The sequence below is a fragment of the Bactrocera dorsalis genome, chromosome 5, assembly GCF_023373825.1.
Source record: "Bactrocera dorsalis isolate Fly_Bdor chromosome 5, ASM2337382v1, whole genome shotgun sequence".
Lineage (NCBI taxonomy): Eukaryota > Metazoa > Arthropoda > Insecta > Diptera > Tephritidae > Bactrocera > Bactrocera dorsalis.
This window is the reverse complement of record NC_064307.1, coordinates 71,932,110-71,958,290: the sequence shown is the minus strand read 5'-3', so window position 1 is coordinate 71,958,290 and position 26,181 is coordinate 71,932,110. Positions and strand designations below refer to the sequence as shown.

General features: G+C 32.8%; 1 protein-coding gene across 4 annotated transcripts in view; it reads right to left on the bottom strand.

The window, feature by feature from the left end:
- Nucleotides 1-26,181, bottom strand: part of LOC105229436 (semaphorin-5B) — a 100,413-nt gene that overhangs the window by 17,206 nt on the left and 57,026 nt on the right. For 2 of the 4 annotated variants that reach the window (XM_049459049.1, XM_049459052.1), the window contains exons 3-4: nt 5,999-6,156; nt 5,143-5,242 (exon numbers count right to left, since the gene is read on the bottom strand). In XM_049459049.1, the coding sequence (XP_049315006.1) occupies nt 5,143-5,242; nt 5,999-6,155 (257 nt within the window). In that variant the 5' untranslated portion in view covers nt 6,156. Of the gene's footprint in view, nt 1-5,142; nt 5,243-5,998; nt 6,159-7,002; nt 7,522-26,181 lie in introns of those variants that run through there. The other 2 variants (XM_049459050.1, XM_049459051.1) reach the window with 2 other exon arrangements.

Here is a 26,181-nt window from a genome sequence, read left to right as displayed (position 1 = left end):
ATTTTTATTATTACTTCCATAAATTGTCATATATTTTATGTGGAATATTAAATTTTCCGAGAACTGTGTGATATTTTTAGTAAAACAAACACAATGGTTTGCAGTATGTAAATTTTGAATAGAATGATTCATATACACTTTATAGGAGCTCCGACGTTACCCTTTGGATATTACAATTTTCGGTGCAAACTTAATATGCCCTGTGTAGGACATAACTATATCTCAGCAATAAATTTCTAAATATATGTTTTCGTAATTTATTTAAGAATTCATTACATACAAACTCTTTGTAGCTCTTGAAATTTCCCTGCCACTTAGTTAGCCGTGGAAAATGTCTTTTTGGTATTTATTACAATTTTTGAGCATCTAATGCCACTAAAGTGTCGCACAACTGTCGCAAGCGTACCGAAAAGAATTTAAAAATTATTAACGTAACATTAGGGAACACTTACAGCAAACGCTCGAATTACAGAAGTTCAATAGATAAACAAAAAAGTATAAAAAACCATACGATAAACGAAGAAACCAAACGAATTAGGTTATAAAATATGGGTTTGACCGCAGTGAATGCACTTGCATTACTTACATTGCGAGGTCTTAGGTCATACGAGTATGTACGTGCTGAATGTGTAGCGCTCAATTTACACAAATGTGTATTAAAGGTCTTCGTTAAACCCGATAAGCCGCAGCGAGGGTGCATCATTAGCGAGCGCCTAAAGTGCCTGGCAAAGGATCGAATTTCCTTATTGCTACGGTGCAAAGTGCAGGGCGAATGTACTTAAGTACATAAAAATGCTTGAGCTGTATTTAAATATCAGCATAAGTAAGTTTTTTTTACTGTTGCACAAAGAAAGTGATACATAGCGGTTGAGTAATTAACTTTCGACCAAACAATGTGTTGCACTATCTGTCTGTCAGTCAGGCACAGTGCGCTGCTGGCAAGATTAAGCAGAGAACTTGTTATTGGTAATGTGATATATTTGAAGTATAAATTCCTTGCGAAGTACACGCAGTTTGCAAGTAAGGTATGCGAAAATAAAAGACATGCAGGTTGTAAATAAGTGCCAAGAAAGTGGTCACTTAATTCCCTTTTAGCAGTATTTATGCACACTGCAGAAAGTGAAAATTATTTAATGGCGTTAATTGGGGTGACAGTGCAGCAATATTTGATACTTTTAAACTTACAAAAAAAAATTAACTAAAGTAACAAGAATTCGCGCTGAATTGTAAGGGCATGATATTTCAGAGAAGTTATATTTAGGCGGATTTAACATATGGGAAATAGAGAAGCCAAACATATAAGAATTTATATTCAAATGAGCAGCTGTCTAGGTTATATTTATGAAAATACTGTGAGCTTTTAATGCAAAAATTGTTTTCTGAACTTTACTCGACCTTTACTAATGAGCTGGAACGATTTAAGCACGTTCGTTTATCTGTATATACGCCAAGTAGTCTCTCAGTTTTTGAGATATCGACCTGATATTTCGCACACGTCCTTTTCTCCTCAAAAAGCTATATACTTTAATAAAATTGCCGATATCGGATCACTTTAGCATATAGCTGCCATATTAACTGAACGTTGGAATCTGATAGTATGGAAAGCTTTGCCAGTTGACGAGATATCTTCAAGAAATTTGGCATGCATTATTTTCAAAGACAATAATGTAATCTCCAAATAAATTATTCAGATCGGACCACTATAACATATGGCTACCATACAATGTGAACGATTAGAATCAAGTGCTTGTAAGGAAAAATACTATATTTTATTTGTCAAGATATCTTCACTAATATTTTCATGGATTATTTTGCAAAGCCACGAAATAATCTGCGAAGAAGTTGTTCAGATCGAACCACTATAGTATAGAGTTGCCATACAAACTGAATGCTCAAAATCAGATGCTTGTTTGGAAACCTTTTTTGTGAAGGTTATTATGCATGCCGATATTTTTTTTTATTGCTTTGCTGCAAATATTTTGAAATTTTACATTAAAAGTATTGTAATATGCTGCATTGTATTGGTTTATGATAACCATTATCAAACAATTGAGCAAAACCTAGCTATCTGCTAATAAAAAGTATTGCCGTATTTTTACAACAAAAAATAATAGAAATGAATTAAAATTTTGTAATAAGAAGTTTTTGAGTACAGAAAGCTATGATATATGGGTTGAGGCCGCCAAAAAGATTATAAACCGTAAAGCATATCAAAAGTGGTAGGCACTAAAAGTAATCAGTGATACATTTTGATATGTGTAAGGGTGAATATGTTGCTGATATGCGCGCTGAAAACAAAATCATATAACAAACATACATATGTACATACTTGTATATGATATATACTATTAAGCATATAAGCAAGTAATTTTACTACAGCAAATCAAGTTAAGATAAAAAATGTGTCAACTGCCAAGCAGAGAACGTTTTTTTGAGACTGACTGTTGACGCTAAAGCATGACTAGTAAAACAGATATGAATTGAAGGAGTGTGGAAATGGTTAGATACCCGTAAAGGTACTTGACAAATTGAGCACAGTGTAGTAAGGCAGTAGTTAGAATACAAATATATGCATACATGCATATATGTACCTAAAGGTATACTAAATAAAACTTAGCACACACACCGACAAGAAAGTTCAAGCAGTGGCAGCATGGTAATGTAAATATTTGAATATGTATGCATGTGCAGAGAACTTAGCCTTATTTACCTATAAACGGTACATATTCATATTTATTTGTATAGTAAGTATGCGTTTTCTTATCGCTAGCACACAAGTATTAGGGAAGTATTAGTTCAAACTGTTTTCTTCGTACTTTTTTTTTAATTTTAATTCTGTTACTATCTGCGCTGAGACTGTAGTATTATTGTGCGTATTTGTTTTCTTCAAATAAACAGTTATACTTTTTGTTGTGTTTTTTAGAACTTTGCGCGCGCTTTTGTTGTGCCTTCGTAACAATCGAAACACTTGTCTGTCTCGCAAAAGACTTTTCTGTTTATTTGTCTGGCTGATTTGATTGCACTAGGCCATTTAAAGTTAGTATTTCCTCATAGTCCAATAGTACAATATAAACGCCATAGATTTGCTTATCATTTTACACAATATGTAAAGTATATTGCAAGAACAATAAAAAAATATTTACTTGTAGAATACTGAAACACATAAATCTTAAGCAATGATCGATGATATACTTCATGTAGGCATCCTTACAAATATACATACAAAGTTTTGTACATGTATATATTGCCAGATGCATAAAGAACGATTTTTAAGGCATAAAAACAGCAGATATGAAACATTCAGGAAGCTGAAGTTACGAAAAAATGTTGCAAGCATGGATTTTGCAATCGAATGATTTTAGAATTAACAAAGAGTTGAAAAAACCTATTTTAGAAGCATAATACTTTCATTATCATTACAACATAAATATTCAAAAGGCTCATTTAAAGGTATATTACACTTATAGGCAAGCCATTAGAGCCATTTTCAACCATTTGATCGTTTTACAATGTTATTAAATTTAATGGGCTATAATCTCGAAAATAATTTGAATTGTGAAAAACCATTTAAGGGATATATTTTTGTATAAATAAAATAAAATTTAGATTTTTTCAAATATTCAGACTAGAATAGCAACATAAAGCAACCTACCACTAACCTACCTGCCAGCAATACTCAACTAATCTATAGATTTTGCCTTTCGATTACCGCGATAACTCGCAGGGATCATAATATATTACGTTTATATATGGCTTTATAATTTCTTATAAGCGCACTATCTTAAAGCGGTTTATTTATTTACACTCCATATCTGCCGGGTTCTCTACTTAAGATACGGTTTATTTGCCTTTCTTATGTGCTTCAGTTTAATCAACCGGCTTGTGGGGTTTCCAATGGCCGTTGAAAGTGTTTGTGATGGTGTCACATAGTTATAAGCTGATATGTATGTGTTGTCATGCAAACAATATTTTATATACACGTATGTTTGTTTAATTATTTAAACCCTTACTGTGCTGTAATAAGCGATATGCTGCATGAAAAGTATATACTATATACTTGCATACCATAAGCAAGCACATATCGAGCATAAGCATATAGAAACGCACATAAAAATACCTACATCTGTATTTTTATTTACCAAGAAACTGAAAACGAAGTGAAAATTGTTATTTGCTGCGCTCGTATCAATATTTTTTCAAAATTAATTTGGTGGAAAGATTAACACTTGGTTTGTAGATAAGCGTAAAGTGGCTTCTGTGTAATTTTTTTCTAATATATGACAGCTAAATTTTGTGAATTTATGTAGGAAAATGGGCTAAGATAATTTATTAATGTACATTCGTACATACATGCGTACATGTTATATAAATGTTCGAAGCGTCCCATAAGAAAATTGACTGCTGATAAACTTCAGCTTGAGGTCAAGCTTATTAGAATTAATTATACTACAAACGTATAGTGAATATATTGAATCTCGAAACTGAATTTTTTTCATAGATGCCCGAGATTTAAAAGCAATATTTCATACTGTATATAGTTCTTAGAAATAAGGGCTTTGATTAACAAATTTTTAAACTTTAATCTCTCAAAGTTCAATCATAGCTTTGCCTAAATCTCCCTTCTACGAATTCTCCCCTATAACGTTAGGAGTTATACAATAGATGAAGCACCAAGTTCAGACCGCATACTATATACTGCAAAGACCACCTACGATCACAGCACAGGATTCTATATTGCTTGCAATAATAATACGGAGCATATAGTCAAAATATGATTCGATTTTTATTTGACTGAATAAAGTACCTTAAGTATGGTGCTTTATATAGGGAAAAAGAGATTTTTAACTCTACGAATACCCTAAGTAGAATCAAATTGGATAAGTTTTGCTCAAAATCCCTTCAGTTTATGGGTATTACAATTTTTGCATGGTATTGGCTTTTTAATAGCGATTTCTTAATTTGTTACAGTTAATAAAAATTTTAAAGACTCTCACACGCTTAAATGTATATCTATATGCTTGCATGTGTGCACATAAAAGTCAATGCTAATTGTTTATTTATGAAATTATACGCCTATGCTCATATTCATATGTCTCATATTTCTCAAGTGATACTCGTATATAAGTTTAAACTGAAACTTACCGTGCACCGACGATAACTTGATTTCGCGCCACATCAAATAACATTTGCGAATAATAAGTCGTATTTGGATCGTTGAAACGTTTCGAAGTCGACATTAAATCTAGATGAAATTATAAGAAGAATTATTAACGGACAATTAGCAAGAAAAAAACAGTTAATTGTTAAACCGAAAAGTGCAGAAAAAGGCAATAATAAAATATAATGAAGAAACCAGCGAACTTGTGAGGATTTATATTTTATATAGCTGAACTTACTTGTGGCTAATATAACAAGAAGCGATTTTTATAAGTAAGCATAAATGGAGTTCGCGCATCAATTAATTGTTTTGCACTTAAAAGCTAAAAGTGGTTCATATCAAAGTATATATTCATATAAGAAATACTTTAAAAACAATCAAAAATTACAAAAATGCACTTATCTGAATTTTTGTGGCATTTTTATCAGCCTTAAAATATTTAATTAGTCTGAATGCGGCATTTTTTATCGCGTAACTCAAATAAATATTTTGCGAATCCACTGAAAAAATTTTTGCATGCACTTACTTGCATAAACAAACTGCAAACAGATAATTTTTTTATTTATAAAATACTAAGAAAACGAAAGTGCTTTGCAAATATTTAAAAAAGCATGCGGAAATTGAGAAAATACCTGCATAATGAAAACAAAAAACAAATAAAGTCAATAAATGAAAGTGCTTGTGGCTTTCGTAGTTACTTTCCGCATTTTTGCATTTATTGCTTACTTCGCTAATTTTCCATTAAATTTTTTATTACTTTCTTGCCAACTAAAATTTCAACCGCTTGCCAACATATATGACATGCGTGTTATAAAGTGTTATGTAAACAATTATATTTACCTTGATATGATATAAAACGGGAGTCATTGTCCAAAAGTTCGTAATTGGCCGCCTTATGGCGGTAAGCGTTGACGCACTGTTGCAGACAGAGCAGAGCTGTCAGCAACAGCAATGTTAATAAATGCCTTAACATTTTATGGAATTTCAGGATTAGCATGCTGTAAAGAAGAAAAGAGAAAAAATTTTAAATAAATTATGTAAAATTATAACTGAATAAAAAATTATTATAAAAAATTTATAACTAAAATATAAATAAAATAATAAATATATTTTTAATAATAAAGTAAATAAAAATAAAATAATAATCAATTTCTTATAATATCCATGAAACGATATATTTTTTCAAATAGTTAGAAGCGAGATATAGATTTTTCAATCTGATAGTAAGAAAAATTTATATATAAACTATAAGGCGGAAGGCCTTCCCGCTGCAATTAAGAGTTCATACTTCGTGAAACTTTTTTAGAGCTGTCTAAGAACTTATTATTATATATATTAACTTATTTAGACAAAACTGTCAGTACGATATCAATCATGTGACTGAATTTTAAGAGCAATACCAAAATTATTATTTAATTATTAATTTTGCAGATTTTAGTATAATGAGGGTTAAGACAGGAATATTTGCTTAGGGCCCAAGTATAGTATTGCGATTCTACACTGTACTTTTCAAGGCGAGTAAAATTAGAAGTTTGGGACTCCAGGCAATGTCACCTATTTGTGTTATCAGACAACTAGAGTTCCATTTCAACTCTATCTTGAAAATTAATATTTTTTTATCTTTTTATATTCAAGCAAAAGTTATTATTTACGGTAAAAAAAATTAATTTTTATTTTTCTAATTCTTAATTAGAAATTTTAAACTGTCTATAACAGACATTTAAATTCACTAAATTTTTATTAAAAATTAAAAAAAATATTTAAATTCTCTAAAATTTTATTTAGCATTATTTAAAAAAAATGTATTCCTTAAAATATTATTCAAAACATAAAACGAAACTTACTTCTATTTTTCTGTCTTAGCACATTCAGTTTTTCACAAAAAATAGTTAATTAATATTACTCCACGGTTAGCTATACACCTTAGCATTTATAAATTAATTGATGTTATTAAACATAATATCACAAAGTATTTGTTTGAATCTTCACTTTTTTTTATGTATAATTCACTTTTTTTATATATGATGTTTTCTATTTAGCTTGTTTTCCCCACAACTTCACTTTAATTCATTACAAATTATATTTTTGCTGCAATTACTTTTCACTTTTTGATATAAATATTTTTTGCAATTTTTCTGAACACTTTTGTGCATTCAATTTCTTGCAAATATACGCACTAATGACAATAAAAATGCATAGCAAATTAAACAAAGCTCGACTTCATAGAAAACTAGCTTTTCGCGCAATACATTTCTAAACGTTGTGCTCACACGTTCACTCGCTTCGTATCGATACATGCGCGCGCATTATTTCACCGCCGACCGCTGATGGAACGAAACTGACAACTCTAACCAAAACGAACAACTCAACAACCAGCCAACAGTTCGGCGATGCTAGCGATTTGGATGTGTGCGTGAGTAAATGTTTTATCAATGTGTGCATTGTTTACTGTTGCCCGCTAGGAATGTTGGCCGATTCGTTTTTTAGCTCAAACAATATAGTATGTCAAATGAAATTTTATGAAAACGAAAATTTTGGTGGAAAGAAAAGTTTTTACTTCAAAATATTATTTTTTAGTATTCACTTGCATTTAATAAGTTCATGACTCTCTTAGGATGATAAATTGCTCTATCCTCTTTTTTCATTATGTCCTTATATATAGTATTGTATGTTCGATTCGCCACATCCTTATTGAAATTTTTCTTATTTAAATCATCAACTATTTGGACAAATAATTTCCTATAGGGCATTGCAAACGATGCGTTTTCAAGTACATCCACAAACAAACGGGTAGACGACTTGTCAAGCCGACAGCCGAGCATTCATGTGTATACACCCGCTTAAGAGAGCAGCCTAACCGGCTTTTGAAACGGGGGAGATGTTTACAATGTGTAGAGGCAATGCAACGGATGGTTTTGTTTACGTTTCTACTGCATTTCTTCCACTTTCAATGCATTTTGAGTATCACATTTCAAAGGCTCGAATTCTCACTCATCATATATTTTCGTCGAGTCCGGCTTAAGGCCAAGCGACCGCTAAGTGCGGTTTAAGCGTTACCATATCACTAAAGTTATTGAGTGAAGTTCAGGAATATATATAAAATAGAGTTCCGAGCCAAATTTCCAAACTGCCTGCTTAATTAATTTTTGCTTATTGATATAAAAAGAGAGCGCTTTCAGAAAGTTTAGTACCATCAAGGCCTCGGAAGGTCAGACCTACGACATTTAACATAGCTAACAAAGTAATCGTTGCTGCTTATTGCCAGACCTCCGGCACATTCTCGATCACATATGTAGCTAGTATACTCATATTAGACTTGGGTTGTGGAAGCCCTTTTATCAGTGAATCTGGTAATACCGGAGGTCTTAAAATAATCCCGATCACATAGCTGGTATATTAGTCTTTAGTTATGGAAGCACTTTTATCAGGGAATCTGGTAATGACAGAGGTCTTAAAATATTCTCGATCGTTTGCTATCTAGTACAAACAGTTTTATCAAGGAATCTGGTAATCTCACATATAGGCAAGGCCATTAAACTCACACGTGTGCTTCTTCGAGTCGTAAAAACTCTGCATGTGTTCGCACGCATAGATAAACGTGAGGAGAGAAAATATCAGTTGTTGACTAGAACCTATCCCAAGCCACTCTTTACACATTACATACATACACACTCGGATGTTTACTCCAAAATATATATTGCAGTATCGTTAAACTCAGATTGTCCGTGCTATGTACACAGTAGGTACCCATTTTTAGGCATCGGTCTACACACGTTTGTATTTATTCCACACACTCATCTTTTCATATGTTTGCGTATGTATGTTCGTGTCGTACAGAGTGCGCAGGCGCGTTGACGTGCCTCCAGAAAAAAAGGAAATCAGAATAAACAACATTTGCTGATTGCTGATGCCTAACCGGATTAGGGACGTGCTTGCTGACAAAGGTCATACACACACGGACTTGAAAGTGATGGAATAGCATATATGTACATATGTATTTTAATGTAGGTGTTTGTATGTATAGGAACATTCAAAAATCACGCTCGCATGCTTGTACGGAGACACATTAGCCAATTTTTGTGGAAAGGACTTCGTATAAGCAAGGAATGGTTTATAAATTTACTTACATAACTAATACGATATGTGATCGGAATTACGGAAACAATAAAGTAAAATGATTTCGTTTCGTAAATTATGTGGAATAAAAGGAAAGTAGTAAAACAATGCTTTTGAGCGTTGTGCGGATAAATTTTCAATGTGTTGGCACGTGTGCGGAAAGTTGAATCGATAGGGTCATTTTAACATCCTGGCCGAGGGTGGAAGGCATTAAATTGGAACAACGATACACATATGTATATAAACATAAATTCATATATATCTACATAAATGCATATATACTCATATGTACATATGTATATATTATATACAGAAATTTGAAGCAAGTTCAATACACTCAAATAATATGCAGTCGAAAGTTCTTAAATTTCAATTTCAACGCGCTGCAATATAAATAAATAATAATGAGCTATGTGTCTCGGCTTGCAGACATACATATGTACATATTCTTATTTATATTTATATATTTCTACGTCCACACACCTAACACAAATGCATATCTATCAAATTTAATGGTCTGCTGACTCGCCCTTTGTGGTTTCGCTGATGATCGAATTCATGCCACGTCACCCACACGCAGCAGGAGTGGCGATCCTGTCGCGAGATCAAGACGATCAATTGTCAGATACCAAAACAGCGCTCGAAACAACCTCACATACAAACAAATATACAAGTGCCAGAGTTATTCAAAGTCTAAGCGCAGACCAGACGACACCATGGCCTAGAGACTAACACACCAGTCGGCTATAAGATGTTATAAGACTAGATATTGACCGTGACAATGACTCGCCAGCGTACAAAATGCACGACGCGACGATTGCAGATGACATTGACAAATATTAAAATGCTGGCTACACACTTGAGGCACTGTGCGTGCAGGAGCCGAAGGTATACAATTGTATTTACATTGCAAGTGAGTTGAAAAACCCAAACAATACAGTAGCTGTCTAACAAATAAAGACGCGGCTTATAGGCACAACACAAGCTAAAGAGCCGGCTGAGCGGTGTTCAGCGTTTCTACACTTTCCTTTCGTTCTTCCTGTGAAAGTCAAATTGCTTTATGTTTTTTTGTTGGTAATGAATATGCTATGTAAATATATGCATATGTACGAATGTCGAGTGTAAAAATAAACTAAGAATAATGTTCGAAAAATGCTAATTTAGAAACTACTGTCAAGGTAATAAACTTGCTTTCGAAACACTTGTGCAGCAGTTGAAAGCGGAGGGCAGTATGACCTGTTACTTGCTGCTGCACATATGACTAGACTCACCATTTCATGGTCTTTTGACTGCTTAGTCTAGGCTAGTCTACCTGTCGCTGCCCGACAGACAATCGTCCGCGTTGTCTGCTACCTTTTTATTGATCTCCTAAAGTACTGTCACTGTATGCATGCATACATAGACATACGAGCATGCCATGTACATACATTGATGTCTGTCTGCTTCACTTTTATTGCCTCGCTTGGCTGAGCAATAATCGTAATTGCGGCGCTTTTCGTACAATTTTCTCACACTTGCATGATAATGACCGACCGGGGAACGTCTCCAGTCGGCCAGTTCGCTACCAAACTGTAATTTTAATTTCCTGCGCCACTAAATGACGCGCCTAATAGCTTTGCGGTTAGTTAAAGGTACCAAAAAGCAGCTATGAAGCGCAGCTAACCGTCGATGATCGTAGAAATCTCGAGTTAATAAGAAATTTAGTACCCTTTTCCTTTGAGCTGCCACATGCATGCAAGCGGCGCAAAGCCTTGCTTTCTACCACCTTCAAACCGAGTTTAGCGCATTCGAAACCATTTTATTGCTTCAATAAATATTTATTGCGCGGCAGTAAGTGCCACATTCGACACAATCCTTTCTCTTGCACTTAGATGTAGATGAATGTGTATTTACACATTTCTCACTTGTTGCATGGTTTTTCAGTAAGTAGTGTTAATTTTACAATTCTTGTAGAAATTACGAACATTTCCATACAATTTTGTTTACGCACTCTAAAAACAAGTATTTTTGAGCTGACAATGTTTCCTACTTAACACATTTCTCAACTCTTCTTTGCAAAGCTTTTTGCATTTTTTCTACTATTTATCTTTTGTTTACTCCTTTGTCGAAAAAAAGGAAACGGAAGTGCTTCACACAGTGGTTAATGTTTATTTTTATATACGGACATAAATATATTTATATATAGTAAGTCAATAAATGTCACTACTAGCAGACAAAATGTGTTGTGTCTCGAATGAGCAGCGAATGTGGTCTGGAAGACATATAAAACTGGTAAAAAGAAGTCATAAATAAGTCCAATAAAAGTCAGAAGATACAGAAGTTAATTATAAATCAGAAAAATTAGATATAAACTGCATAAAATTTATCAAGCAAAAAAGGTATAAGGATTATTCAATATTAACGGTAGTTATAATGGCAGCAATTAAAGAGTACAGTCCGGTCGTTTGATAAGCAACTCAAAATTAATGGAAGTACATCAAACTCAGTAAAGGGTATTACAAAAGAGAGCATTTTAAACAAAAATATATAAAACAAAAATACAAAAACTTTGGAAAGATTGGCGAATCGAACAAAAAACTGGCATAAATAAAAAAAAAATTGGTATAATAAAGTGAGATCATCATAGTCAGGTTCGTCAGGTTAGGATTGAACCAAAGTCGATGAATCTCACTTGGACGGATAATATTCATCAGAAGCCATTCACTACTTGACTATTTTTGAGCGTATAATCAGCGAGCTCAAAGCCGAGTAGATTCTGATAGGCCGTTTGTCCTTAGCAGTGACATGAGAGCTTTTACCTGGCTTGAGGAAGAACTGCTTACTAAGTGCCACCAAGCAGCCGAAATGTAAATTAATCTGACACAGTTCTCGTCATAGTTTCTAGTTTCCTCTGATCACTGTGCGCTTTCAATAAAAAAACAGTTTAAATTATACGCTTATTATTGTCAGAGGCTTTATGGCATTTTTATCAATTCCTTCTAATCTATTCAAATTAATAAGTGCATTCTAAAGAAAACTTGCATACACCGAAAACTAGTTCAGATGCGTTCATAAATAAACAATGCTGCACATAGAATTGCTAAGCCATAAAAAAATTTAAAAATCCATACGGCCTTTGACACTTAAAAACGCACAGCCTTAACTCACTTTAAACTCCAGCCATAAATTCATTGAACCACTTAATTATGAAATCATTTCATGCACCAAAAATTAAACAGATCTTCAAAAACCAATAAATTTTTAAAATCCTATCATTAATATGTACGCCCATTTGGAAACACTCTCGCAATGTCAGCTTCGGGTAGTCGAATTTTAAAACAAAGTCTGGGTGCAAGTACGAGTATAAGCTTGCCCGTGGCTTGGGAAGCCACATGCTCATAAATGTTTAAGATTTTAATTATAAAGAGCTCAAAGCTTTTGCTATAAGTTATCAATAGGCAAGTGCATATTTTATTGTTATTGATTTGGAATTTTGAAAGATAAGCCTCTATGAAAATTTTGGACGACGAAAAACGAATTTAAATACTGCAATATTTTAAGACATCTGGTGTAGTTTGCTGATTGTATTTACTTGAGTCTTCGGCTTACTGACACAGTTAAGTAGCTAGGGTTTTTCCCAAATAAAAATCTCTCTTGAAACCTCAACATAGAAGAGCATCCTACATCTGTCATCAAATAATTCTATATTTAATTTCATATAATTCTTTTACAAAAATTATTTTCAATAGCTTTTATTTCAGCAAACTTTTTTTTTACTAATAATAGCTAATTGTACCGGTTAGGAGTGGGTAAAAAAAGTTTATATGCAAAAAGGTAATAACTTTTATTAAGATATAATGACACATACATATGTAAGTATATATGTATATAAACTTTTTACTTGCATTAACTTAGCTAGCATTTATCAGCCTAAAAACATACTAACCTTGAAGATTTGCAAAAATAAGCTAAAAAAACAACAAAGTGATTCGCAAGCAATTCCAAGTGAAGTGTGTCGCCTTTCATATGCAAAGTCTTTAATTGTTTATATATTATAATTTTTAACACAACACTTGGCCACGCTAACTTGGGCGTACCCACATATGCCTTGAATAAAACTTCAGTATATACTTATGCATACATTTTTAAAATTTTGTTTGCAAAATTGCCAGATAATTAGTATGCAGCAGAGATAACTCGACGACAAATTTGTAAAATGTCAACAAAAATCAGAATTGCTGATTTCAGATGAGATAAGGTTTTAATAAACAGGATTAGAAACATATACGAGTGAGTATAAAAATATGAAAACGTATGATTTGAGCAGAAGGTAAATTAAATATTGTTTAAAGCGTAATAAGGAAACTTGTGAAAGATTATTTCTGTATAAAATTTGAGATTTAATGGATTAAAACTGTATATAAGGTAATAGTATTTAGTAAGGGAAATATAGTTAGAGATATAATATTGAGTTTTATAATGCTTTGAAACTCACAAAAGAGAACTTTAAGTTAAATAGATGAGGATAGCACCGCTACCTTAGGTCTATTGTGTGAACTTTAGAATAATCAAAAAAATTTAAAAATTATTAATTTATTGAAATGTTATTAGTACTTCAAAAACCTAAAGTTCCCTTAATAAAATTCTGAAACCTACTCTGTCATTTTCTCACAATACCAATTCTCAACCAACTTTTATTTTGCAAAGTATAGTAATTAACATTTGACCACCACTGTAGTAATCTCACCTTGACACAAAACCTTCAGAACGCCAAAGAACCATAATAAAGCTACTAGCATTCTATAAACACCAAAACTTGAATGAATTTATTTGGCATTTACTATGCATATGCGTTTAGTTAGTGGCCAGTGCCATTCATCAATGAATGAAAATTTCGCTCGAACGACACACATCAATTAAGGCATTCACTAATTTATCAAAACGACTAAGCAAAATCCCACATTTGATTTTGATTTTCAATTAAAATGAGTGTACAAATATCTACATGAGAGCGCTGCAGCTCGATTCGTATCAAAACAAATCAACGAGCAAGCGAATCACGTGATGCCGACAAACAACCGAAACCGCCGACAGCCACTTGAGCGCATTTTCGGTGCATTTTCAGCGTCTACGCGCAGCTTTGGCGCTGTGTGGGTACAATGCTGCCTTGACGACGCCTGCATGGCGCAGAAATCTGTTTATATATAGCGCATATGTGCAAAATTTATGCGCTAAATTGACAACTGGACCTGACCAAAAATGGCTGTATGAAAAGACTGGTGGAGCTTGGTGAAAAATTAAAAATTTAAAATGCATGAAAATGAAAAAAGCACGTTATATACTATATACATATATATGTATATTATATATATTTAAAAAATAGTATTAAAAAAATAAAAATTATATGTATTATATTGCTCCTTAAATTCATTTGTTTATATAAATATATATATTTTTCAATATCTAATATACATTTATGACAAGAGTTCGCATTTTAGTTGCACCAAAGCTACAAGTTGTTAATTAAATTGCAACCAAATATGGCAGCGCTACTCAAACGTATTTTTCAAAACGTAATGCATATGACAGCAAAAGCAAAATGTCAAACGGCGAAATCTACGACTTTTATACTGCTCATTAAATGAACAAAATTCCTGTTGAAAAAGTTAAGAAAATAGAAAAAACGTTAACTTCAGCTGCACCAAAGCTGTAATACCCTACACAACGAACGAACGAAGTTTCCATTCAGATCATTCAATTTTGTATGACAGCTATATGACTTAGTGGTTCGATCTACAAACTTTCTTCAGATATTGTGGCTCTATTTTAGATTATAATCTATACCAAATTTCGTAACGATATCTCGTCAAATACAAAAGTTTTCCATACTAGCACTCGATTTCAATCGTGCAGTTTGTATGGCAGCTATATGCTATAGTGAACCGATCGGCACAATTTTTTGATATATTGTAGATATCACGTCAAATGAAAAAGATTTTCATACATGCGCTTGTTTTCGATCGTACAATTAGTATGACAGCTATATGGTATAGTGGTCCGATCTGAACAATTTTTTAGGACATTGTAGTGGAGTCTTAGATAATGACTTATACCAAATTTGGTGAAGATATCTCGTCAAATACAAAAGTTTTCCATACAAGGATTTGAATCCGATCGTTCAGTTCGTAAGGCAGCCATATGATATAGTGATGCGATATCGGCGGTTCCGACTAATGAGTAACTTCTTCAGAAGAAAAGAACGTGTGCAAAATTTCAGATTGATATCTCAAAACTGAGATCGTATTTCGCGCATATAAAAACAGAGAGACACACGGACATGGCTAAATCGACTCAGCTCATTACACTGATATTTTATATACCAATATTCTATATATACTTTATACGATCTCCGACATTTCATTCCACGAACAACGTAACAAACTCAATGTATCCTGTTGAGGGTATAAAAAAATTTACAAATTTTATAAGCAATGCAACTGGCTCTGTCGATCACTTGCTTCGCCTGCTTCTTTTTTTTTAAATCTTTCTTAAACTCTTTCTTTGACTTTTGTGAGCTGTACGCTTGTTTGTTCGACTGTTCAACGCGCCAATAAATCTGTGCAGATTTATGTCAATTTTTAAATAACTTTTTAACTTGATTTCTATGTTTGCGGCGTGTCCATACACACACGACAAGCGCTGTACGTCTTGCCGACTGTCTTTATTACTTTGGCGTTTTGTGGCGTTGAACTCATTAATAATGCCGCTAACGCATAAATATAACAACAGGTGGCATTACGAAAACCCTTATGACAACAACAAAAACATAATTCATGTCATTACCTACACACTTGCATAAGAAATGTAATGTGTTTGTATTGGTGGGCAATATATCTTATCAACTAAATTAAAACTTACATTTTGACAGTAAGGCGCAAGCTTTTGGAATAAATTTTCCATAAATTTTCATAAACAAAAGCACAGCTCTAACAAAAATGCTAACTAAATGCCATTAAATAACAATAAAAAAAATTTTGGCTCGGCTGCATTCATCTCGCCAAAACGGCATAAAATAGTCAACATAAAATTAGCATACACTGTTTTATAATAAAAAAAAAAAACGCATAAATAAAATCGTAAATATGCGAAGGTTTCATTATTTTTTATATATATTTTTTTTTTGTTTTAATTTAATTTTAATTATTCAAAGTTGTCATTATTTTTTTTTAATTTTCTTTTATAATTTTTTTTGTTTTTTAATTTTTTTTTATATTCTAATTTTTTTTATTGTTTCAAAATATTTTTTCCATTTTTTTTACATTTATTTATTTTTTTCCATTTCTCAAAACAGTACAAGCCTGTTTCCCGCACAGTTGTCTGTTTTCCGCACATAATGCGTCTGCTTACAAAGTTGTCGCCTACTCTGTTCAAAAATTAATAAATAATTTTAATATACGCATAAATATGCAATAAATTTTGATTGTAAATAAAGTTATGCAAATTAAAGCGCATAAATGTCCAGTTGCATGAACGACTTTTAACGCGTCAATACGTTATGCAGATGCCACGTACGTCTATGTCAGACGACTGCTTACTACTTGGCTCGTGCATAGCTTTACAAATCAGTTTTTAATGCATTTAAATGACGCTTTATGCACAATGGGAGGTGTTGATTAACATTGGCGCAAATCTGCTACTCTAAGATACAGACATATGTATGTATTTTTAAGGCGCGCCTGCGCCTTTGTAGTCTACACATTGCTTGTTGCCTCTTTGTTTGCAACATTTGTTATGCATTTGATTTGTTCGTCTGCTTAAGTGGCAATTAATTGCCTGTCTTGTTTAACAAGCACTGATGGCACAATAAAAATGTTAATTAGATTATTTCAAGGACACCACTGTAACTTGAAACGTTCATTTATAAATTTACAAGCCACCGCCTTGACTACCTTTTAGTTGTTGAAAGCTCTAGATCGAAATAATTTTTCAAGTAAAAAAGTTTCATGTATGGAGATAACAGCATTGACTACATTGAAAAACGAATAGATACGTCATAGATGGCCTATTACGAGGACTCAAGAAACAACAGGAAACTAAATGGAATACAAAAAGCAGCCTGTAGAGGGGTAACCTCAAGTTACCAAGTCCAAACGAGGCTTCTGCAACAACTGTCCATAGGTGTATTTATGCGGAAAGTAGCAGGAAGTTCTGTTATCAAAATAACGCAATTATGAGGTTTGAACCGAAAATCATATGGATATAAAGCCATGCCGAACCAACTTAACCTAAATACGAGTAAATCAGACTATGCCCTCCAAAGCTTAGATTTCAATAGTCTCTTTCTAGTGAGGTTACCCTCTATACGTGATTGGAGAAAGAGTTTAGTAAAGGAAGAGGATACTACCTCTATTTATACTGATGGGTCAAAAATGGACAAGATCCAATGATCTTGAGATCTCACTTACAACTCAGCCAGCATCTTCCAAGCGCAAGTACTAGGTACGAGAAGGTCTGGGGGGATCAATTAAAGCAGACAGAAAGCAACCATATGCTGGCCTTGATGTCTCTAAGCATTAATTCCAACATAGACTACAACTGCGGAAAGTCTTTAAACCCAGGCAGGTCAACTCCGCTTGTCTATAATTTGGGGTCACAGTCACAAGACCACTGTCGGCAAAGCTAGGAACCTATTTAGTCGAATTCGTGCGGTGTTAATTCCATGCCTGCTATGAATTTTGAACAAATAGCTCGGAGGATGGATGGAGGATTTAAATCAAGTAGAAGCCTGAAGATAACAAAGTGGATATATCCAAGATATGACAGAGTTACAGCCACTATACCGAAGATGGCTATTTTTTATTCTGCTGAATTGCACATATCAACTTTTGCCAAAGAACTAGTGGCCTCTCTGGAATAAATAGTCATAAGAAAGCTTAGAAAAAATACTTATGTCATTTAAATACAATATACACATATATGGAAACAGGTCTCTGCAGTCGCTTTATAATAATAACAAATTCCTCCAACCGAAATAATAATTAACAAGAGTTCGACACTTTGTAAATTATTTCTTTGCGGTGTAAAAGAATGTGTTAATCAATAAACATGCTGAGGCGCCGAGTAATAATTAATTACATAAGTATATAAATGTATATTTGGTGTTGTTCAAATGTACGCTTATCGCATTTTATTTGGTTTTTATGTAATCAAAACAACAACAATAAAAATATAGGCATGTGAAGAAAAATTTAAAGAAATTCATGTCACAATTAAGCGCCCAAAAGCGCGTGCGCATGCGCACAAGCACAGTTCTCGAAAACGTGTTCTAGAGAACTTTGCGCGTCGTTACATAACAATAAAAAATATTATTTTTAACTAATTAATATGCACGACAATGGATTAAACCAACATCCAATTAATTCTCAGCTATATATACAAGTGTTTTCAACCGTTTTTTGTTGCTTTTTGGCGCTCTTAATTTAGGCATAAAATATTATGGCGCCTGTGAAATTTGAGTTGTCTTTTTGTGGTTTGCACTTTGCTTGACAAAAAAATTTCGGGATTCAAATCGAATTTTAGGAATTTTACGACTAGGTTTCATTACCGCTTAACTGTTAAGCCGCTTCTATGAATATTTCATAAACATTTCTTATATTTTTACAGTTTTATATGACAAATTAATTTGAGTCTTTAATTTCAACGCGAGAAATAATATTTTTTAATGCTGTGTAAGCGAGCTATAAACTTATTTTCAAAACAAACTTTATGTAAGCTATAATTAGACGCTAATTTTCTATGGCTATAAAAATTAGTTTTCAATTTTTTATTGCAAGTATGCATATACACGCTTTGAAAGCATTAGGGTATAGCATTTTATATGGCATATAGAATGCATACTTTGCAGACGGTTTGAAGCTGTTTCGGGTTGGTAAAATGTTGGATTACGAAAAAATAAAAAGTATAAAATAGGATTATGTGAAAAAAGGAGTTTAAAATATTTTTTTCCAAAAATTTCAGAATTTTGAACGATTTTGGAACAACTCTACGACCGAACATAAAATAACCTTCCCTAGATTTTCAAACTGCCATGGAGTGAAAATTTTTGGTTTTTTTTTTGTGAAAAATATTATTGATTTTTATAAATTAACTATTAAATATTAAAAAAAAATATATATATATTTTTCTTACTTTTCAGTTAGCAAAAGAATTTGATCAAAAATTGACTTTAATTTAAATTTTCTTTAATTCTTGCCACAGTTCAATTAAAGGTAAGAGCGCAAGGACAACCTTACTTCTTTGTATTTTTCTTGGCGCAGCTCGTTTAGCTCAATTGAAATTTTATTACTTGAGCAACAATAAAGAATGGTTTCATTGTTCGTTTGTAGAATAGTTATTGCTGTTGTTATTATATGGCGCATGTGCATATGTACATGTATGTAGATATTTTAGTATTCTTGTATTTGTATTTTCCTTTGGTTGATTGTCATTTGTGTCTTATTATTTATTATTGCTCTAATTTTTATTATACACACACGAGCGCACACACCAACACAGTAGTTTGTGAAGAAAATTATAAATTGGCACAACGCGCAGTTTAAGGTCTTTTCAATTTGCATACAAATTGATCGAGTTTCACTAAAGATAACTAATTGAGAGTAAAAGCTTCATTGCAAACGTACAAAGGGTATGTGGAGCAGAAAAAAAAGCAAATGTTTCAGTTTCTATAAATAAATTGTGTACATGTGTATGTGTAAAGAAGTAGTAAGCAGCATCTGTACAAAATATGTTTATCTTAATTTAAGCAATCATATATGAAATTTATATCATGCATAACAGATTTTATAATTTATGCAGTTGCGTTGATTAATTTATCAATAAATCGCTTGATTAGTCGCCGCTAATTAAACTAGGTCAACGGCACACAAATCAACTTTACTGCAGGCGCACAAACATACATGTATATAAGTACATATGTATATACTTTTTACATGTTCATATAACTATATATGTATGTGTATATATACATGTATGTGTTTAAACCTGTACTACTACTATTTTAATTTACTTCCTCTTTTAGGCGCGATTTCTAGTGAGAAAATCAAAACTCATCCGAATATCAACCACGAAGTTCACTTAATCAATATGCGTCAGAATAATTAATTAAACGCACAAGTGCACACACATAATTATATGTAAATGCGTATATATGTATATATGTGTGTGCACAAATTAAGCAAATAATGATTGGACATAGTCGTTTATCTAAGTGTTATTCTAGTAAAATTTACATAAATTCTTGTAAACGAAAATGGTTTCTAAATTTAAATTTTGTGTTATTTATTTACATAATAAAGGGCTTAGGCCTGATTAGGCGCAGGCTATAGCATCTAGCGCATCCGCATGATGTGCTTTGACAAATGATTAATCTGCAGAAACAGAATTAAGTTTCATTTACTGGATAAACGTGGCTAAAGCTGTCTCTTAAAAAGCTTTAATTTATGCGCTCTCGCAGCTAAACAAATCAGTCATAGCTTTATCAAGCCTAATTTATTTATTTAAGTTTTTTTTTTATTTTGAAAAATTAGTTTTTGTATAAATTAAAATTTTAACAATAAAACCTTTGTATGGTATATAAATAAATTACTTTTAGAAATACAAATGTTGATAGAATTTTGTTAAAATTTTTTGCTTAGATATACACGATCTCAAATCGCCCATAAATTACAAGTAAGAAGTGAAAATTACACCAAATAACATTTTAGAAATCCTTTGGTTTTGAACCTTTACACACATATACCTGTATAGCACTTTCTGAAAGCAATTAGATTTTTCAAATTAAGGGGGTTTTTACCTTTTTAGCCCAAAAACTTGTTGCTTTTGTGAACTTTTTTCTAAAGAGAGCAGCGCTTGAATTTAGCGAGCGGAGAAAAGGCGAATCGAAGACAGCTAATAGTATCTTTCGACAAAATGGCGAAACAAAGACGGCTATAAAATGCCAAGAAATACAGTCTCTGATCATTGTTTACTTTTAGAAAGTTTTCAACCCCCGACCTATAGCAATAGCGTAATCGCATTACCCACAAATTTAGCAATTAATTTATAACTAAAACAATAAAATCAAACTTTAGCAATCCATCAAGAATCACTTGATATCAATCGGAGAGCAACTGTAAATTGACATTATGAAGTTCATTGCACCCACTAATAAAGCAGTGAAAATTTCTATTACAAATATTTGTTATACTACATATATATCTCATATGCTATTTGGAAACTCGACACACTCGAAATGTGAATTGTGACTTATCAGCTGCTTGAAGAATGCGAATTTTAAACAAATTTGAGACTTGAACGCTTTGAAATCTTAAACCCAGCTACCGCTTCCAGCTAAAAAGGGTGTGTTTATCAAAGGATTAGGTAACTATAAAAGTAGCAATATCTTTTTACCGACAAATAATCCGCTCAGTGTGTTGTGTGGTCTCGACTTGGAAAAAAAAAACAACTAAAAGCATACACAACTAGAAAGCAAGCAAATCAATAGGGGAAAAAGTCACTGACACGAGTAAGACTAAAAGCTACTATATGATGACCAGCAAAACAAACGAATTGCTAAACAAATTGAGCAAAACACAGCATGAGGGAGATGAATACATATACATATATGCATTTGGGTGTATAAATATGTATGTCTTATGAAACAACAAATTATTATAAAAGTACAAGCAAAATATGTTTTTATTGTTTAACCGAAAACCGCACACACACACATGCAACGGACAAAATTCTTGGGAAAAGGTGCAAGTTGAAACCAGAAAAATAACATCAATATAAATTTATTAAAACAACAAAAGTAACAAACCAATACTTAACTGTTAGAACAACATAAAATATTATGGCTTTGCAGTGAAAAAGTGTTGAAGACGATTGATGATTGTGATTAACAACAACAACACATTAATGACAGAAATATGTTGTAGAAAAGCTAGCAACATGTAAAATAACAACAATAACAATAATAATCAACAAATTGACTAGCTTTATAATAACAACAAAAGTTGTAATAAAAAAATACAATTAAAAATACAAAAAAATTGAGAATACATACGAACAAGCGCCTAAAAAGAACAATCAATTTAACTACTTAACAGTATATTATGATTAAATCATCATACGGATGAAGTGATGAAGATTCATGTGAAAACTAATGTTTTACCACATAGCTGATGAACACTGTGATTTTGAGTTGAGATATATTCAAGCTAGACAGTCGCTACTCTATCTGTAAGTACTAATGATGCTGACTTATCGCATTGTAGAATATAGTTAAAACAGATTTAGATATTTTTACATGTGTATTCAGAAACAAATTGCTTGAAATTTAAGTTATTATCCCCAATGAGAAATTAAAAAAAAAACTAATAATAAGCAGGCTTATTTCAAGTATAAAGATTACTTGTTTTTATTCTTTTATTAAAGAAGTTGTGTAGGTTAATTTCGATTGATAAATCAGTTATTATTGAAAAATTTTCTTAAAAATGTGTAAAAAAAAAATATGAAAATTGTTGAGCTATTCTTCTCTGAACTTTATTTCTGTTAGGTCGTCGTATATTAATAATCATTTATGAATTCTTCTTTTGTCTATAACAATTGGTGACCTATGGTACATACACATACGAGAACCTATAATACTACACTCATATTGTATAAACCATTGGCAAGTACTATACCAAAGTTGTACTCAAGTATTCCAAGAATCCACTTAAGTATATTGAAATGACCTGTTTAACAAGTCAATCACTGAAGTGGGCACACTCATGAACAATAAAATTATGTATACAGATCAATAGAAGAAAAGAAATGAACTATGTGCTTGATGTTAAACACAATTGTACGCTGATAGTACCACTATGCTCTAAAAACTAACTTCAAATACTAAAAATCCTATATACATTTGAGTACACTTTGAAGTCTTGCAGCGGAAACAAAAGCTATACTTAATGATTAGTAATTTTATTTTTATATTTGGAGAATGCAAAGCTGTTCTTTATTGGAGCCCACAAGTGTCCAGAAATTGTGGACGCCCGAAAACTACGTTACGAATCTTTCATCGTATGGTAGGTGCCGACTTGAAAGAAACTGGAAGAGTCTAATGCTAATCGTAACACCTTCAACGCTTTTATTTTGGGCCTACATTGCAACCAGAGTTAAAGGAATAACATATATACATACATATGTATATTTGAAGAATAATTTTCAAAAGATGTGAATGATTTTTAGAATGTCTCATTTTTCAAGGTTAATGAGGAGATCGGCTTGAATTATAGATAAACAATGACTGATAAAAAAATAGAGAGAGATCCAGCCTCTTGAATATATAATTACTTTATGACCATCACTAAATATTTATAGATCTAGAAGATATTCCAAGGCTCAATACTAAATTTTTATTGAACTAAACGTTGCTGATACTGCCACTCATTAGAATATGCTTAATCTCTATCAAGCACCTGGGAGTTTATGATTTTTCTGGGGCTAGTTGAGACGTCGTGACTACGGAGAGGGCACTATAGACCCTAGGTTGCGGTGCAATCCTTATTTACCTATATAATCAATCATAACATGGAAAAGGGTAATAAGTCAGTCCCAAATATATGCTTTATGTGTGGCTTATCTAAGAACATACCCTCCTGCAGTCAACAGAAATCTTCTATTCAACATCAGCATCATTAGAACTACTTCCGCTGCGGATTATCTAGGAAAATTGAAGAATTACGTATAATAACAGCAACAACAATCAAAACCTCAATATGAAGGCAACAAATATACAAACAGTTCACGCTTAATATAATCTTAAATAGAAACAAATTGTATTGTGCGTGTGGTCTCAATTAGTTAATGAAGCACCAACAACAACGCCAACGTGAAAAGTGTTGGAAAAATTGACGATGCTACAATAGTGTAACAAATTTGTAATTCAAACACTGAGATTTAAACGAAAAAAGGAAGTCAAGCAATTTGTTGGGCAACTGAAGGCTATTATGTAATACGTAGACGACGCAAAGGCAACAACAATAGAAATTAAACGCGTATATTAGGTGTCGGCGCAAAGCACAACACGCAACGCTATAAAAATGAGCTACAATGAGTAGGCAAAAAAAGTGCACAATAAAGTAAAAAAAAAGTACAGTAAGGAGGAGAGAAATAAATAGCAACAACTTTGCAAACGCCTTCGAATTAAACGCTGACGACAATGACGGCAGCTTCTTGAAAGTAGCACAAATCCATTAAAGAGGCAATTGTGCGATCGTTAAAATTATAGTTGGTGATCAGTTGAGATGCAAATGTGGCAACGCTGTAGCGAAATATGTTTGGCAAACAGCAAGTGAAAAGCTAGATAGAGAAACATGCGCACAAAACAAAGTGCGAAGAAATATTGCAAAATATAAAAAAAGAAATATGAGAGAATTGACTTTTTCCAATGATTTCCGCTTTGCATATTTCGCAGTGGCACTTACGACGACATTAATTCAATTACAATGAGACACAATGGAGCTGGCGTTGCAATGAGACGTGTCGCCTGTGGCGAGCGCTGTCATTAAATATTGCCAATAAGAATGGAGCGCCGTACATACCAAAACAAAACGAAGGTGGCACTCATTAAAAGCAGGCAAAACAACCTGCGCGACGAGAAATAGCTTTGCAGTGAATAGTAATGGTTGTTGTGTGGCATAGAGGCACCAACCACTTGCACAACTTGTACAACTCGCTTGGCATTACTTGCAGTCTCATACTCACACCTAAGCAACGGAATTCCGACTGCTTGTAGTACTGCAATTGCAATTGCGTATTTGTTGCATTTTGACACATTTGTCATTTCTGACAGCTGACATATGTCAACCAGCAACATTTTTACACTTTTTTCATAGTCATCGCAGGCGCGTCAGCTAAAACGACTGCTTCATAAACAATTGTGTGGGGAATTAACAAAGCGCAAATAAATTACAATAATTTACTATTAATTAAGTTAATTATGTAGAAATAAAAACTTGACTTGATATTATGTGTGAAATGTAATTGAGATATAATTACTGCGGTAAATAAAAAATCAGTGGGAAGCAAAGAGGTAAAGAAAATTCAGCGAAATATATTTACATAATAAAAATAAACACAAAACAAAATAAAATAAATTATTTCGTTTTAATTTTTTTTTGGCTCTGCAAATCGGTGGGTCGGTCTGAGCCGTGAACCCAAAAATTCGCCAGTTGCCTATACCCTTTGTAAAATCAGTTATCCCAAGTGCAGACGCTATGATGCGTGAACGCCCTTGCTTACGTTGTCCACTCTGGGTCTCGAGTGGAAGAACTTTGCGTTGGAGTATCATCTTCTAAGCGAACAACATGGCCTAACCAACTCTTTCGTTCGATTTTTATGCGATTAGCTATATCCATTTCAAGGCAGAGCTCATGCAGTTCGTAGTTCCATCTTCTTCGATGTTCATCATCCGAGATCAAGCGAAGAACAGTTCTTATGAATCCTCTAACACCGTATATCTGCTTCCCAATTGCCTACCGACCTCGTAGTAGCACCTGTTGGAATGAGCTGTTCTGCACTTGATCTTCAGGCTTAGATTATTGGTGAAATGTATACTGGTTCCGAGATATATGACAACTGTGATGCAGTTATTAAGATGCAAGGACTCTTTTTATACTGGCAAAGACTGCGTTCTGTTGTTAAGGCCTGTTATTAATGGAACTAAATAATAATAATAAATAATAGGCATGAGTGGTCTCTGAATCTATAAGTAAACAGATTTCGAAATTTCAACTAAAGAAATATGAGTTCCCATGAATTGTAGAGATAGACATTTAGTCACCGCATTCCGTATATAACTGACATTCAGCATAGAAATCGAAATGTTGCATGCAATA